Source organism: Sinocyclocheilus grahami, unplaced genomic scaffold, assembly GCF_001515645.1.
Source record: "Sinocyclocheilus grahami isolate Dianchi unplaced genomic scaffold, SAMN03320097.WGS_v1.1 scaffold564.1, whole genome shotgun sequence".
NCBI classification, from domain to species: domain Eukaryota; kingdom Metazoa; phylum Chordata; class Actinopteri; order Cypriniformes; family Cyprinidae; genus Sinocyclocheilus; species Sinocyclocheilus grahami.
Window position 1 is genome coordinate 456,875 of NW_015505743.1, and position 15,619 is coordinate 472,493.

General features: G+C 37.9%; 1 protein-coding gene and 1 long non-coding RNA gene across 3 annotated transcripts in view; one reads left to right on the top strand and one right to left on the bottom strand.

Annotated features, from left to right (window-relative positions):
• LOC107556314 (uncharacterized) overlaps positions 1 to 6,823 on the top strand; it is a 24,318-nt gene extending 17,495 nt beyond the window's left edge. Inside the window, exons 2-3 of one of the 2 annotated variants that reach the window (XR_001605263.1) lie at positions 731 to 735; positions 6,587 to 6,823. This is a non-coding gene — a long non-coding RNA (uncharacterized lncRNA). The remainder of the gene's footprint in view (positions 1 to 730; positions 736 to 6,586) is intronic. The other variant, XR_001605264.1, reaches the window with a different exon arrangement.
• A 553-nt stretch (positions 6,824 to 7,376) lies between these two features.
• Positions 7,377 to 15,562, bottom strand: LOC107556311 (tyrosine-protein phosphatase non-receptor type 1-like). The gene is made up of 10 exons (XM_016239387.1): positions 15,503 to 15,562; positions 15,295 to 15,385; positions 14,841 to 14,931; positions 14,331 to 14,431; positions 12,210 to 12,308; positions 11,907 to 12,044; positions 11,435 to 11,644; positions 10,416 to 10,577; positions 8,951 to 9,126; positions 7,377 to 8,868 (listed from the first exon to the last, which is right to left on the bottom strand). Exons 2-10 carry the CDS (start codon positions 15,349 to 15,351, stop codon positions 8,601 to 8,603), a joined length of 1,302 nt encoding a protein of 433 aa, XP_016094873.1. The 5' UTR covers positions 15,352 to 15,385; positions 15,503 to 15,562; the 3' UTR covers positions 7,377 to 8,600.
• Positions 15,563 to 15,619: the final 57 nt, after the last annotated feature.

A 15,619-nucleotide genomic window follows, 5' to 3' on the forward strand; every position in this document is an offset into this window, starting at 1 on the left:
GATTTAAACCCGGATGATTGTAACCACTCTAAGTTCGTCTGCCTTGGGAAAGCTAGCGTGTCTCCGACATAGTGATAACACTCGTTGCCTTCTCTAGTGCAGCTCAACCAGGTCTCGTCCCATTCGTCGATATTTGTGATATCACAAATCCCGGAAAATATGCATTGTAGTCCAAACGAGTCATTCGTTGTAGTTTTTGAAAAGTGATTTCTGTTAAATAAAATATCTCCTTTTGAAGTGGACTTTGAACTTTGTAACTTTGCAGATCTTTTTTATGCTCATACAGCAACATTACAGACTAACTAAAGTTGAAAAAGTGAAAAAGCATAATAGGACCCCTTTAACCAAAGTATGTTGCAGACATTTAAAAAAAACGGGCATCCGATGTCCCCTTTAAGTTTGTGACACCAAATTGATCATCGATGAGCGTCTGTCAGCTCAGATTTTGCGGTGTGTTTCACACTGTTGACACTAGTCGTTCCACATTGGTGGCATTTTGGCCTATTGAGCATGTTGAATTGCTGTTGGACAGTCAGTGAGAAAGACCACTCTGATTGTTTTTTTTAGCTGAACCAGTGCACGACAAACAACAAAGTCAAGGGGGCACAGAAATGGCTCTTTTACATCTTCATCTTACCTGAGCTTTCCAATACGCAAATATCTTCATAATGACTTGGCCGTCTGGAATGAAGAAAGTGAAAACGGTAATCAAGCACTGTTTTGTTTACAGAATGTGTATCCACATTCCTAGTTGAATGACGAATACAGACTACTGCCACCTGCTGGTATCGGCATTATTCCTGTCACGCAGGCGTACATGCTAGTTGGCCATTGACTGTAGTCTTTGCAATGTGTTCAAGCACAACTTTTTGGCCCAGGCACAGGCAATGCGAGGTGGCAATGCGAGATGACAACACTTCGGCTTTTGTCATCGCTAGTTCTTTGGTGTTGGTTTGTTTTGCCATGTGCCTTACCCGACAATGTCAAGAACATTTGCAAAAATTGTACCTTACAGTTAGGGTTACAATTTTGTACCTTATCTACCCCTAAAGGGTGCATTTAAGTACCTTAGAGAACCAATATGTACCTATAAGACATTTTGGGGTCCCTTCGAGGGTACTGCCTCAGTGACAAGCTGTGCAATTTTTTGCCCAGAGTTTATGTTAAAATGACAGGGACAATTTGGCTAAACAAACTAGGAAATGCATGTTTTGGTTAAGCTAACATTACAAAACTAATAATACAAGTCAGGGGCCACAATTGTCAGCTTTTTCTAAATGTGCTGAGGGGCCCCAGGGGCCCTAGTGGTCAGTTTGCACTATTTGTGCTAAGTACTCTGGTATTTAGGTTTCTTTGACCCTATCTAACTGTGCAAAAGGCCCCTGGCAGTTCAAGGGCCCTGGGCCCTAATGCAACCCTTAAGACATTAAATTGCACCAAATTTGAGAGACAAGTTTAGCTTGAATCAAGCATATACAAATATATACACAATTCATAATTTATACTGCTGCTGTTTTTCTGCAAGATTGTCAGCAGGCCTTTTTTGTAGTAGTCTGAAAAACACAGAGTACTATGCTTGGGAACATGCTGTTTTTTGCTTCATGTCCTGTGTATGAAAACATCCCCCCGTCAATCGCATAAAGTGTTGCTATGATGACTGTGATGTAAAGGTGGTGAACCATAGAACACTTGTTGTGGAAGATCTTTAAACAGGCCATCGTACAGCGTTTACATCGAGAGGATTTTGCGCACGTCAGTGTGCATTTGCAGGAGGAAGGAAGCACTAGTCGTAAAGAAGGGGAAGCACCGAGCTTGGCTGTTTACGTAAACTCTGCAGATCTGCTTAAGGTGTAAAAGTAGTGCATGCGCACAGTGAACATAGCAACAGGAAATTACAGCGCACGCGCTCGTTGCTGAGGAAACCAACCTCAAAAAAACAAGATGCGGTTGAGGGGTGCCCTTAGACCAGCAGAGCCTAGATAAACAATGGCCAGCAGAATTTTTTTTCCATTTACTTAAGCATAAACAAGAGCAATCATGGAACCTGAGAGAGGGCTTAGCTGGTTTACTCCAGTCATAATGGCAAAAACTTTATGATTGTTTTGTATATGCTGAGGATAACCTGAGGGTTACACAGTTCATGCTGAGTTTCAGTGGGTTCTGTTGTCTACTGTCAATATCGACTGCTAAATCCTAAATGTCATAAAATGCTCTACATATGCGTCAACTAGTGTTACAGACAAACACACACGTTACAGTAACTAAACTTGCAATTGATTTCAGTTGAGTTTAAGATGCAGCTAAGATGCATGTGGCAAGATACTCTAATAAGTAAAAAAAATACTTATTTTTATTTAATTTATTTTTTTAAATACTTATTTGAAATATTTTAAACTCATGTTCTCTGTTCCAAACCAGTACTGGGTTACTATACTGCCTTTATCTACAACACATTTTTGAATTCCTCTACAATTTTGCATAAATATGCCTTATATGGACATTTTTAAATATGGCATTCATGTCTTGTGTATTTTGCTGCATTACATGTCATTCTAAATATTAAGCGCTAAAATCAAAATAAGTCATAAAGCTTCTTTAGACCTTGGTCTTACAGTTTTAAACGTAAAAGCGCATTTTGTGAATGGCCCCTAAGGGGCGGTTCACACAGAATGTGTTTTTGTGTAATTATATTTTTTTATGTAAACATGCACTAGACTTGTGTCTGTTGCATTTACATATTTATCTGTGTCTCACTCATGACACAGGATTCTAAAAATGTGACATTCAAGTTCAAAGTAGTTAAACTTTGAATAAATTAATCTCTCTTGCGTTTTTTTTTTTCAGTTCCACTGCTCCAAGTCTCATCTTTTTGTGTTCCCTTGTGCTGCTTTTTAATTGTTTTTCTCTACACAACATGAGTTAGATGGATGTGTTTGACTGTTGTGCTTGCACATAAACACAAACAATTGAAGTTTTTAAAAAATAAGTTTCTAGAACTTACTTTTTTTTCATTCCACTGGGCTGGCCTGCATTTCAGGTTTTTACAAAAAAATGTGTTCGTGTGAATAGCCCCTAAGGCAGCATCCGAAACGTCATGCTAGTCTCTACATAGACAGTGACACAAATCATGTAACAGAAGATATTAGTATATTACAAGACTAATGGCATGATGCTCTATTAGGCATAAAAATGCATTGCACACTCAAGTGATTTTACAGTATGCTTAGGCAGTAACTTTGTGGGCCACACGAAAAGAATCATGAGATCCTTAATTTGCAATTGCTAAAATAGAGTTTGATTCTAACATGATTGACGCTAAACTAACATATTGCTATTGTAAAAAAGATAAACATACATAGCACACACAAATAATAGGGAAAATTGTCCTTTTTTAATTGCACAAGTTTTATTTATACTTTTATTAATGCTCACTAGGTCTGAGAACAAAGCCTCTGTAATTTCATTAAAATACTAATAAAATAACCACATTTTTATTATTATTACATGTGTTAAAGAATCAGTTTACTGATTAAGAAATTGCTTAAACATCTGTGCTTTGACATTGATCAGGACTGAGTCAGAACGAGTCACTCTTTTTTTTTTTTTTCTTTCTGGAGTTTCCTAAATCTCTTGCTCCCAGGAAATATTCCAAAAGCAACGGAAATGGGAGGAGAAAGGAGAGAGGGAGGTACATACAGGAAAGAGAGCAAACCAATACTATTCTTTACTTATGTTGTAACACACACGCTATGCACTTGCCAAAACTCCCACTTGTCCAATCCAAGTAATCAATTCACTGTGTATACACAGACCCAATAGAGTTTCATAGATATTATGTTTGTTTCAGCACTCTTAAATGCCAGAAATAATAAGCAGCAGCTGCTTGATACCTGAACCCATAACCAGAGACGGACAGTAACTAAGTACATTTACTTGAGTATTGTACTTAAGTACACTTTTTGAGTATCGGTACTTTACTTGAGTATTATTTTTTCTGGGAACTTATGACTTTAACTTCACTACATTTGAAAGACAAATATTGTACTTTTCACTCCACTACATTTCTATCAAGGTCCTCGAAGTAGAAAGTCGTTACTATGTAGCAGCTTTGAAAGTCAGTAGGCGATTTTTTCTTCTCTAAAACGTGACTTTCTTTTTTTCAGACAGTTTATCAGTAATCACTCTTGTGGGGATAACTGACCCCGAGCCCCAACAGGAGTTTCTTGTTTGCTGTCTTTTTAAGTGCACTTCCTGTACTAAGCCCCGCCCACCTCAGTGTTTTTCCCAAGTGGTTGGATCAGCCTGTCCTGTCTTGTCTGTTTTACGTCAAAGTACCACGAGTGTTAGGGAGTGCCCTGACTCACTCTTCCACACACATACACACACTCATTCCTGAATAGTGTGAACTACATGCGTGCACACAAACGCATACTTGAGAACACACTCACCTCTGCTGTAAGTTTAACCCACAATAGAATGGAATTACACACGGACACAGTTAGACTGTCAGACGAGTTTACAAACACTTTAGTCTCTAGCATGTGCTGAACTTTCTGGAACAATACCAATCATTCCTGTGATGACACTTCTCATCTAGTCCAATCCTTAATGCTAAATGATATAGCTTCCTGTTGGTTTACAGCCAAGCTCATTATTTAAATACAGTCCTACTGAGTGTATACTTCATTTGCAGCATTATTTTGATCATAGGAAATGTTAGCATGTGTGTGTCAGCGTCAGATGAATCAGTGTTATCACAGGATTTATAATGACATTTCATTTCAGCACTTTTTTATGCGTGGGCGTTGAAGGATGGCACTGTTTTTAGCAATGTGTGATGAAATATGTTTTTTCAGAAATACATTTAGAATCTCAAATCGAGCCAGTCTGTATTTCTTTTCAACAAGGAAATAAAAAACGCTCCCCGAAACATGATTCCAAACTGCTGAATCACCTATAAGACAGAGACAGATAGGGAAAAATGAGTGACACTAAAAACAAGTTAACAGTTGAAGGAGGGAAGGACATATTATAATGTTACATATAGGTTATGTCACAGGAAATGGGATGAACAGCTTGGCAGATGTGACATAAATCACCTCTAATTGATACATTCCAAGAGTCTGTGTAGGCACATGAAGAGACAAAGTGACTATGGACCTTCTAAGACCAGTAAAGACCGACACAAACCAGTATAGTAAAAACAGGTTAAAACAACCACAAAAACGTGTCGCCTCAGACCAGTAGCGTCAGAGAAAGCGTCATTAGTACTAATAGTACAACTGAAACCTGCTCAAAACCGGGACAGTGTCCCGTATACTGTATATACAGCAAGTACAGATGGAAGCATATTTATGGCATCCGAGTTTAAGAACATTTAAGAAAAGTCATGTGTGAGATCGTAAGACTGCAAATGTGCTCAAAATTATTTATTATTTTTTTGAAGCTGTGAGGTTTTATTATTTGGGCAAGCTAATGCTACAGGAAATGCCTGGATACCAGCTGTACTGTGCTGACACACACTCAAGCACGTACACAAGAAAACATTACGGCTCAGGACTCCTGTCATGACTAGAGCATCTTACAGATACAGATGTGTTTTCAGGAAGCCTATGGATTTATATCTGCATTTTTGCACTGTGAACATCCTTGCATGAGGATGGGGTTCCTTAAAAGAGCACAAGTATTTGAACAATCACTGTTATTTGAATATTAGATTCCAATCACACGAGTTCAGACAAGTTATAAAAAAAAAGTTTTAGTTTGCTTATTGGGGAAAAACCCAGTTGAAATTAAGGCCAAGTGAGTTACTGATCCTGAAGCGCCCTCTACTGGTCATGAGAAGTTCTTGTATGTGAAATAAGTCAAAGGGCACGGAACAAAAACTTTAGAAAAAAATTCTAACATTGGCAGCAAAGGGATGCTATATGGAGTTTTTGTAATAATCTGTGGGGGAAAAATACAAAAGGTATTTTTAGTGTAAAATAAAAAAAATAGTTTTGTTACAATTTAAATTTATAAAAACAATTATGAATATTTTAAATATAATTTAATGTTTATAGATTATACAAATTATTTTTAAATGCTCATCTCATCTTCCTTGCATATCAAAATATAAATATATACTGCCATTATATCTCATAAGGTTGTTCTGCAGAGGTAGGCTAACATTAGACAACTGAAAATAGTAGCTGGGGGCCTTAGCGTAATTTCGCACCATAACACCAAGAACCTGGTTCACCTTTTTTTGGTCTCGGGACGGTCTGGCTAGAGGTTTGGAGGTCCCTGGCAGTCTGGGCCCCAGTCTATAATCCAGACCTGCATACATTTTATTATAATTTAAATGTGAGCTTGAATTAAATAGTAAGAGGATGATGAAAACTGCACATGAAACAAGCTCAAACTACACCGTACATCACATAGATTTTTGAGTAATCTATGATTTAGATTAACTTTACCCTTATAACACTGAGAGAGCTTTCATTCATATTAAAGTTCTCAAGATTAGATTTGATAAAAATCAGAAAAACTCCTCTCATCATCACATGATGGAAAAATAACGAAGAAAGAACAAACTCAAAAACAGAGATTTATATGTTTATTACCACAGCGTCTGCTTTGTATTCTGTCCAAAAAATACAATTTCAAATGTCAATACATCCAGCTGGAACAAAGCATATGCTTTTCTTACAAAAAAACAAACAAACAGATAAATCAACATTAAAAAGGACACAAGATGCTGGGAGGGGGGAAAATAAATTCTTAAGCCTCATATACAAAGGCCAAGGAAGTCTGATGTCTACCAGTCCAAAGATAACTGAAAGAAGACAAACAATGACACAGACAAATAAAATTCTCTATATATGCGTGTGTAAATAAAGCCGGCAAGAGAATTTACATTCTGTGGTCCAGTAAAGGGACTGGATTCTGAGAGTCACTACGATGAATGGTGACACTCTGTTACAACAGAACCTTCAAACCAAACATCAACAGCTTCAGTGTGTGAAACATTGAACCTCTACAAGCAGAAAAAAACCTCCTCGCGACCCAAACATGGCCATTCTGGACTGGTCAAGCAGCAGTCAAAGAGTCACCACACAAAGCGAAGTCACAATTAAAAGCGTTTCAGGCCTCAACACACAAGAGGCTTCATTTGTTTTGAGGTTACTGCATTAGACTTGTTCACACATTGTTCAAAAGTAACAGTTCTGCAGTGTGGTTTGATTCGAAAGAAATGTTTATGCCCGTCTGCCGTTAATCTCTCTGGATAATAATTACTATGACAATAATATAATAAAACAGTAAAACACAAAGACAGCGCACTGTCACTGGTCGTTTCCCTCTTTGCATTCATACAGTGCTGGTGTTTTGTTTTCTACATTTTTTGGTAAGTCTAACCTCCTGCGCTTAACGCACACCATTTAGGTCATGTGACAAGGGACAGAAGCATGAATGTATCTGTATTGCAGCAGGAAAAAATAAAATTTTAAAAATAAAATTCGAACCCTGTCCCATGAGTCACCGTCCTCTAAAAGGGGAATAACAAGTGAAAAATCTCATTGTACTTAATACTGCCACCTGCTGCCACATTTTTGTTGTAACAATCAATCAGTCAGGTTAACTTGCTTTACCTTGATTTCCAGAGAAGAATTTGGACATAAAAATCCATGAGGTCTAGAAAGAATGCTTGCTTGATTTGAAATGATTTTAGTATTTCAGTTTAATTAAAAAATGAAATGCGAGTTCTGGATAAACTAAATGGCCACAGCAGGGCCTCTGCAGAACCAACTGAAGTTTGTTCTGAATGTGGCATCCAGCTCCAGGATTTTAAATGGTCTGATTTGACAAAGGGAACCAACGAATGAATGAACGAATGAACAAACGAACGAATGAGAGGCCGGTGCATCACTCACTTGATCTTTTTTTTCACACAGACAAAGTGCCAGTGTCACCTTTGGGGTATAAACTAAAGCTGAGGCTGGAAAAAAAAAAAGAATGAAAGGAAAAAGCTTTTGGGATGTTTTCTGCTGTGAGAGTAGCCTAACAGAGCACTTGATGGTATCAGACATCCCAGACTACTCATGATCTCCCTTTTCTCCAAGACACACAAATACAAACAGGTTTTCAATCAGGTACAGCAGATTTGTGTTTTCAGAATGTATAAGACAAGCTCACCTCCTGTGCAGCTCCTTCTGAGACTTACAAATGCAACAAAAAAAATTATTGAAATACATACATACACACACACACACACACACACACACACACACGAAAAGTTCCCTTACTTGCTGCAGCAATAACAGAGTCTTTTGGATTTTCTGTTACCTGTGTTTAACGTTTGGGTAGCAACACCTGAATTATGAGGCCCTGAGGTTTTAAACGGACACACATTTATTAGATTGTGTGTAAGAGTGTGTGTGTAGAGGGAGGCGACAGCAGTTTGGCTAGGAAAAGTCTCTGAAACTCTTTCCCAAAGACATTCGGAGAGAGTGAGACGGGCCCAGCTGAGAAAGTGTCTGTGTGGGCCTCTCTTTTTCTTTTCCCGCCAATAGCCAGCACATGGAGGGATAGAGAAAGAGACGGATGGGAAAAAGAGGGCATCAGTGGAAATAGGTGCGGTAACAGGCATAAGCACCTACAGCCATTACCGTGCACATAAACACACTGGCCAGCTGGGGGCTCCACGCTCCATTGGCAGCAACAGGAGTCGCCTCCTCTGTCGGAGTCTTGGGCGGAGACCGTGCAGGTTTGGGAGGGGCTTCTCTTGCGACAATTGGGTCATCGGGTTCGCTTAACAACACCGACGCACCGACCTCACCGGCTGCCCGTTTGCGAAGCTCTGACCCGTCTGTGAATGTCTGGGGCGCACTGTAAAAACACAACAACTAAATGTTTGCATGTGGCTGCTGGATGGGTACTACTAGAAAGAGAGAGATATTGAGAGTTTGACCTGTTTGCACAGATTTCTGCACTGTTTTTTATTATCTCACTGAAGAAGTGGGTGGTGTCAGAGTTCACCAGTTCGTCTTTGCCATTGGGTGGGTCTATTCGGGGCCGTGGTCTGGGAGGAGGAGGAGTTAATTGAGGGGGGAGATCCTCCTCATTTGATAACTCCTTCCATGACTCCTACTCACACATGGACACAAGCATTTCACTGATCGATACAGTCTACTAAAGGTGGGTGAAATGAACAATTTTTTATTTATCACAGATGAGATTTTCTATATGACAATGAGGTATATCATATGAGGATATGTTTGCTGGACATTCAATACCAAAATGTTTTCTATATTAAATGACAATTTAGAGGTAGTAGTATTTTTCCAATAATAAAATCATTTAAATAAATTAAAAATTACAGGGATTTTATTTATTTATTTAGGCATTTTATGGCCAAAATCTATGATTATTTTTAACAATTATAATGATTCAAATAAAATAAAAAATTGAAAAAAAAATGTATACAAAAAAATGAATTGCTCAAATGATATAGCAATGACTAGCAGTTGATATTTATACTCAAGCATAATACACTACCCTTCAAATGTTTGGGGTCAAATTTTTTTTTCTGAAAGAAATTAATACTTTTATTCAGCAAGGACGCATTTAATTTTAAAGTATTTAAAGTGACAGGAAAGATTACAAAATATTTCTATTCAAATAAATGCTGTTCTTTTAAATGTTCTATTCATCAAAGAATCCTGAAAAAAGTATCATGGTTTCTATCCACCTTTTTCTTCAATGCGGAAGCAAGCCTATGGGTGAGACTTCCGGTTCATTAGCCGCTATAGGGAAATAATGAGAAGAATAACAACGTGCAGTAAACGGTAAAACTGTTTGCATTACCAACCAGTGTGTTCATAATTAAGATAATACATTAAAATAATATGGTAAGAGACCAATTTTCAATATCAAGCAGCGAAAGGAGCGGTTCTGTAGAGATAAAATAGCTGGACGCAGATGACCCATGGAATTTACAAATGGCCGCGCCCATTTTTACGGCAAGAAAAAGGTGGATAAATTTTTTATTCAGCACAACCGTTTTCAATATTGATAATAAGAAGAAATGTTTCTTGAGCCCCAGATCAACATATTAGAATGATTTCTGTGGGATCATGTGACACTGAAGACTGGAGTAATGGCCGCTGAAAATGTAGCTTTGCCATCACAGCAATAAATTACATCAAAACAGTTATTTTAAATTGTAAATATTTCATAATATTACTGTTTTACTGTATATTTGATCAAATAAATGCAGCATTGGTGAGCGTTTTTAAGAAACTTTTAATATTAAGAAAACCTCACCAATCCCAAATGTTTTAATGGTATATACAGCGTCATTCTACTCAGCTCTACATCTTATAATACCTCAGCAAAGCATCCAAAAATTGGTTCTTTAACATGACTTTCATTACCTGTACAGACGTGTCTCCCATTATGTACTTGGCACCCTCTATGACAGCGAGGTAAGAGAAACGCAGCTGGTCAGCTGTCTGGATCAGACCCATGCGGTATCGCCGCATTTCCAGCAAGACCTCCTGGATGCGTACTGATGTTGGATCTTTCCTCTGAGACATCTGAGAACACACATAGCAGTTGTTTAGAGGATGTTGGAATCTTTTTACGGAGTTCTAAATAAAAGCAAGACCAAATCTGCCGGTGCTGGTCAGAGTGACTGTCAAGTGAAGTACACATGAGAAATCCAGACATCCAGTGATGCTTTGATTCAGATAAATCTCATACATTTACATCTCATACATACGTTTTCTATTTTAATATACAGTAGTCAACATTTGAAGTGGATCAAACCCTTTCATTAAAGTTGTCCTAAAACCAAAATGCGTTCTTGTCTTAGGACAACTTTGATGAACTTTTTTGATCCACTTCAAATGTTGACTACTATATTTTAAAATGTAGTTTATTCCTGTGATGCAAAGCTGATTTTTTAGCACCCTTTACTCCAGTCTTTGGTGTCACATGATCTTTCAGAAACCATTCTAATATGCTGATGTGATTCTCAACTCATATTCATTATATCATTGATGTCAGGATTCTTTGATGAATAGAAAGTTCAAAAGAACAGCATTTGTTTGATACCATTTTTGTAACATTATACATGTCTGTCACTTTTGATCAAATTAACATATTTGATTAATAAAATTATTAATTTCTATTTTAAAGAAACCCATCTTACTGACCCCAATCTTTTGAACAATAGAGTATATTTTATTTTTGAAATAAAAGAGTGCTGTTGTACCAATAATCATAGAATTGTATCTTCCATATGCATAAATATAAATGCCATGATTCTTGAAATGTAATAATATAAACCAATATGCTGTTGTACATGCTCCATTATGTAAAAAGATTAAATATTAACCAGCACTCTTGTCCGGCATATCTGGAATTGCATACAAGCGGTCAGTCCTCTCACCAGTAGAAGGCAGGTGTCGACAAGACAGAACGTTCCAGAGCGGCCAATACCAGCGCTGCAGTGGACCACGACAGGACCGTGCTCTAGACTCAGACAGCCCGACTCACGCACTTTGAACAGGAAGTTGAGAAAAGATGCAGGCGACTCTGGCACGCCAAAATCTGGCCATGTGGTGTAGTGGAAATGAAGAATCTCCCGTGTTTCCTGTGTCTTTAAACACACGCGACACAAGCATTAATCACCGTGAGCACGTGCTTGTTAGAAATAAACCTCTGGCATCTGCAATACCCTGAAACTGTTGAGTGAAGTCAACAAACCTGTCCAGATAGAAGTTCTGAACAAAACATTAAGAACATGCAACATATTTTGTAAAAAAAAAACTTTTGCTAAATGGATGAAAGTGACTAAAGTAGGATTATATATAACCTCAAAGCACGACTGGATGAGATGAAAGGAAGATCAAGTGTCTCACCGACAGATTTTCCAGCTCCAGCAGTCGTACTGTGTAGTACGATTTCACATCCTCTGAGATCAGAGTAAGTTTGAAATTTGTGTCTTCAAAAACAGCCTCCCTCTCCTCTCGCTGAGGCCAATACTGAGCACATTTTATCTGTACATACACACACACTTCTTCATTATAACCACACAAAACAAACCTCACACACACAACCCATGTACACACTCCATATGCATGCTAGAAGCATTGCAGGCAGGTATTCAAAGTGAGTCTGTGTATCCATGTGGCAGATACAGGTACTGTGTGTGTTTTTCTCACCGAGCCTTTCTCTATAACGCGATTCAGCATCACAACCCCTCGGCAGCGCTGCTCCCACACTATCTCCCAGAAATGACCACAGGTGTTTGGTAACGGACCCTAAACAAACACACAACCATTAAAACAAGCACATGCAGTATATTGTATTAATAATACATTTTAAACATGTTGAATTTGTCCTGCGACAGGGTTTATAAGAGTAAGCAGCACCATTAACGGCCATTCAAAATTTTGGTAAGATTTTTTGTTTTTCATTTATTTAATCAAAAATATTGAAAAAAACAAAAACATTTTTGTTAAATATTACTACAATTTAAAATAACTGCCTTCTAATTTAATATATTTAAAAATGTCATTTATTCCTCTGATGGCAAAGCTGAATTTTCAGCAGCCATTACTCTAGTCTTCAGTGTCAAGAAACATTTATCATCATCAAATATTTTAGACAGTTGTGGTGCTTTATTTTTGTGGAAACCATGATACTTTATTCAGGATTGTTTGAATAAACCGTTCAAAAGAACAACATTTATTTGAAATATAAATGTTTGTAACATTATAATAGCCTTTACTACCATTTTGATCAATTTAATGCATCCTTGCTGAGTAAAGTATTAATTTTAAAGTGTTAAAATTTAAGTGAGATTAAAATCTCACTAAATCATATACACTATATAAAATCAATTAAATCATATACAATATATACAAATAATTAGTCAAATACATTTTTTAATTCTATTATATGAATTTGGTATTTTTAATTTTACTCAGAGTGGAAACTCCTGCACTCTAAATGAACTTTTTCATTAGTCTGCGTAGAAAAATCACACATTTGAGCAGGTGTGAGGTACATGACAGTGCGGGTGAGAATGTGTGCGTGTTTGTGGCTATAGCTGGCAGTGCTCTGACTGAACAAGGCCGGCAGGTTGAGACGAGTCTGCTGCCATCTAAGAGCATCAGAGTGCTAATTCATCTGTACAATAAAGAAACATGTCATGCTGACGCAACTCAAGATTTCACAACAATTCCCAGTGTTCTCCCAGTGAAAATCTCTCTGGCAGATGCCACGAGTGTCCAAGTGGAACATCACCACAGTATATCAGTGTGTGACGTCGACTGGGGTGTTGGCAACCTAATAGATGCGTAATGCAAACGTCAACACAAATGTTAAAACCAGGATGGAGGATGGAGGATGGAGGGGAAATAGGATGTTTCCCCATTACTTGCTTAACCTAACATTGTTTTAGTGTAGCTAACCTGTTTGTCTTATGTATATCCGAAGTCCCACCCGAAACAAACCAGAAATTAACAATATAACAATGCCCCTTAGCGGTTATAAATTCACTGTAAACCACGGCTTCACGGGGCTTATTGCTTTTATAAAATGGTTATTCCATATATGTAGTAGGGTTTCACAAAATAAAAGAGCAAATAAAGTTTAATGATATTAATAAAAAAAGTATTCTTCCACCAAACAATGTAGTTCCTCAGAAACAGTTGTGGTTGCAATAAAGTGGTTGCCAAGCAACGCACAGGAGTAAACAAAGGTGTATGTTTGTAGAGTAATTTACAACAGCTTTGAACGTGGCTCAACCAATCAGAATCAAGGATCTGTACTTTCCGTTTTATAATAAAACTTTTGTTGTGGGCCCTGTGAATTTTAGTGATGGCCCCAAAAAAAATGAATAAAGAAGTCTGCCTATGTCCAGGTTTACCTGGTTTGAAATCTCAGTTCTAAGTCACGTCGAATGAAAATAAATGGCTAGATAACAAGACAAATATTTGTTGTGAAAATTCAGCATGATAAACATTTTAATTTGAATGAACGACTCTAAATGCACCTGTTCAGACAGACACAAACATTTGCATGCCATTTATGTGACAGCTTTTTTTTTATATACAGAAAAGAGTTCTTATCTCATATCTATTGCACTGCAAAGAAAACTAACCAACCATCAAGATTAGCTCTTTTCTATAGGCGCCACCTACTGTCAGAGAGTGATTTCACCTTTTCATTCAGCTTGTCTGCCATTTTTTATGCCTACATGTGTCAGATGGTGTGCAGGTGCAGATAAAACATCAGATTCAGAAAATGCAAATCTGGGGTCTAAGTGTCAGTGTCACCTGAGTTAGTATGTAGTTTCTCTGAGCTTCTTCCACTGAGATCAGGCTGGCATTGATGTAGTCATTACTGCCGATCTGTAGACGAATACGGCTGTGGTCAACTGTGAAAAGAGAGAGCGATTAAGCTGTGAGGTGCATCACCCATGATGCTTTGCATGTTCAGTGGTGGAACGACTCTTTTTCAGGTCCTGTTCTCAGTTCCCCACAAGAGAGAAAAACATCTCCCTGATGAAAACGCTCAATTGAAAGAGATAAAACACAGTGTCATTCATTTAATGTGGTGTTTTGTGAGCTGAGGACCTTTTCAGGTTGTTGTGGGGGAAAAAAACTCAGAGAGAGAGAGGAAACCACAACAGCTCTTTAAAGTATTTGTGGCGGAAGAGTTTAAAAAGGGAGAGAAAAAAAAGACATGACATCTTCAGTGTGAAATGACTTTAACAGCTCGCTGATAACAGACCCCTTCCGTTAGGTGTCACTGACTGTGTCAAACAGGGGAAGTGGCACACTTACACGGACTGACGTCTCTGTAGCGATTACGACTTCTGTTTTCTGGAAGTTTGGCGCTCTTGCATGGTAGGTCACTGGACTGCTGCTTAATCTCCTACGGTAAAACACAAGTCTATGAGATGAAAATGCCATTCGTCCATCACTGTCATTAAAAACTACAAGTGAACCAGATTAGTAGATAAAAGTGTCAAACTAACTAATAACAGACTCCCTCTCATAAAAGATGAACTCATCCCCCTCATCTCTATATTGGTCACTGTTTACAAATGACAAATTCAGGTAATCTCTATGTAACTTGTATCATTTATTCTGCGAGTTAGGGGGAAAGCAGCGCAATCTGAATTGTCAAAAAAAACATCACATCAACAAAAAAAAATTAAAAAAAAAACTTATTTTGGACCGTTATGAATATTTAGAACATCATAATCAAGTATGGAGCAGAATCAGTCCTTTTTACCTGGTAAACGGCGTTCCAGTTCCCGAGCTCATCGATTTCCCGAAACTCGGTTTCCATTGCCGCGTGTTCCGCGTCGTTCGGTAGATGACCCCTTGACAATACAATTAGTTATAAAGTCTATGTAGAATCACATGAAAAAAAATACTTTTAAAATCTGCTTTAATTTTCTAACAGAACGTCTCTAATGGTACTGTTGTGTCGCTCTTACCGGAAACACGCTGCTCGCTCCTCCCGTAGCACTGCCCGTCTTGATCACGCCCCTCTTTCCTCACATTGACCAATGAAATTCCGTGAGTGGCCATAAACGCCTGGCAAAGGCCAATCA

Excerpts from the sequence above, each read along its gene's own strand:
- LOC107556311 (XM_016239387.1), bottom strand. The coding sequence starts at position 15,351 with ATGGAAACCGAGTTTCGGGAAATCGATGAGCTCGGGAACTGGAACGCC. Across the intron at positions 14,932-15,294 it reads ACTGGAACGCCGTTTACCAG|GAGATTAAGCAGCAGTCCAG; the intron begins GTAAAAAGGACT and ends GTTTTACCGTAG. Across the intron at positions 8,869-8,950 it reads GCAGAAATCTGTGCAAACAG|TGCGCCCCAGACATTCACAG; the intron begins GTCAAACTCTCA and ends GTGTTTTTACAG.